This window comes from Myotis brandtii, unplaced genomic scaffold, assembly GCF_000412655.1.
Source record: "Myotis brandtii unplaced genomic scaffold, ASM41265v1 scaffold246, whole genome shotgun sequence".
Classification (NCBI taxonomy): domain Eukaryota; kingdom Metazoa; phylum Chordata; class Mammalia; order Chiroptera; family Vespertilionidae; genus Myotis; species Myotis brandtii.
Genome location: NW_005359310.1, coordinates 713,349 through 714,866, shown reverse-complemented (window position 1 = coordinate 714,866; position 1,518 = coordinate 713,349). Strand labels below are relative to the sequence as shown.

Below are 1,518 nucleotides of genomic sequence, written 5' to 3'. Positions count from 1 at the left end.
TCTGCGGGTGGGTGGGCCCAGCCTGGCCGAGACGCGCAGCCCTGTCCTGACAGCCTGTTCGCGGTGCCCCCTTGTCTGCCCTCAGCCCCTGGGAGCAGGTCCGTGTCCCCGTTTCTGCATCGAGCACTGAGCCAGGCCTTGGCCACCTGGGGTTCCGGGCGCGGCTCCCGGTCCTGCCTGCAGGCGTCTGGGCCCTCAGTGACCGGTGCCCTCTTGGTTCCAGGTGGAGGGGATGTCAAGATCGAAAGTCAGAAGTTGAACTTCAAGGAGAAGGCCCAGGCCAAGGTGGGATCCCTGGATAACGTGGGCCACCTGCCCGCGGGCGGGGCCGTGAAGGTAGTGAGTGGGTCCTGGGAGGCCAAGGCCGGGAGGAGTCGGGGTGCAGGGGAGTCTGGGTCCCAGCAGGCGGGCCTGTCGCCGCCCCTCAGTCTCTTCAGAGTCATGTCTCCCCCACACAGTGCCGTTCCCATCATCCACCATCAGTCCTGGGCGAGGCAGGGCGGTGAGACCCCAGCGGGGACAGACCTTGTCCTAGGCCAGTGATGGCGAACCTATGACACGCGTGGCAGAGGTGACACGCGAACTCATTTTTTTGGTTGATTTTTCTTTGTTAAATGGCATTTAAATATATAAAATCAATATCAAAAATATAAGTCTTTGTTTTACTATGGTTGCAAATATCAAAAAATTTCTCTATGTGACACGGCAGCAGAGTTAAGTTAGGGTTTTTCAAAATGCTGACACGCCGAGCTCAGAAGGTTCGCCGTCACTGGCCTAGGCCATGGCCGCCTGCCTTGTTGGACTCCTTTCAGTCACGTTCAGAGGGACGTGGGCTGGGCACAGGCCACACAGGCGAGTGGTCTGCACGGCACACAGGCCCCGCTGCCTCTCGGGGCTGTGGATCGTGTGCCCCGCCTGGCTGCACGCAGCTCCCGCCCCACAGCAGGCCTGGTGGCCCGGCCTCTGGGGACCGCGGCGGTGAGCCCCATTGGACTGGCTGGGCCTCTCCTCCCTGCCCTCCTCTGTCCTCCCTCCCCCCCTCCCTCCACAGTCCTGTAAGACCCTCCTGTGCCAGAGGCTGTCTCCTTCAGTATCATGTCATCGGGGTAGAGGGCGTCGCCTCCAGCTTCTGCGCTTGAAAAGGAGGGAGGAGAGGGACCCAGCAGCTGCTCTGCCCCCCCCAAACACACACACACACACACACACACACACACACACACGCCTGCGCTGGGCCCCGCCCACCCTGGGTCCCGCCTCCTCGGCGATCTAGACCCACCAGCCTCCTTCTGCCCGCAGCTCTCAGGCGCTAGCTGGGTCGCAGTCACTTGCCTGAGGCCTCGAGGTTCACTCTGGCCTTTCTGACCCCAGGTCCTGTGGTCCGGTCTTTATCACATTTCCCGCCCGGCCTGGGGCCCTGCTGCCACCTGCCATCATGGCCGCCGTTGTCCGGCTCGGGCTTGGGGAGCAGAGCTCCCGGCTGTGCTTGCAAAGGCCCCTGTGCCCTGCGGCCTGCTCCGC

At 62.8% G+C, this 1,518-nt stretch overlaps 1 protein-coding gene across 1 annotated transcript in view; it reads left to right on the top strand.

Annotated features, from left to right (window-relative positions):
- MAP4 (microtubule-associated protein 4) overlaps nt 1–1,518 on the top strand; it is a 69,614-nt gene that overhangs the window by 67,380 nt on the left and 716 nt on the right. The window contains exon 20 of the mRNA XM_014540506.1: nt 224–336. Within this exon, the coding sequence (XP_014395992.1) occupies nt 224–336 (113 nt within the window). The remainder of the gene's footprint in view (nt 1–223; nt 337–1,518) is intronic.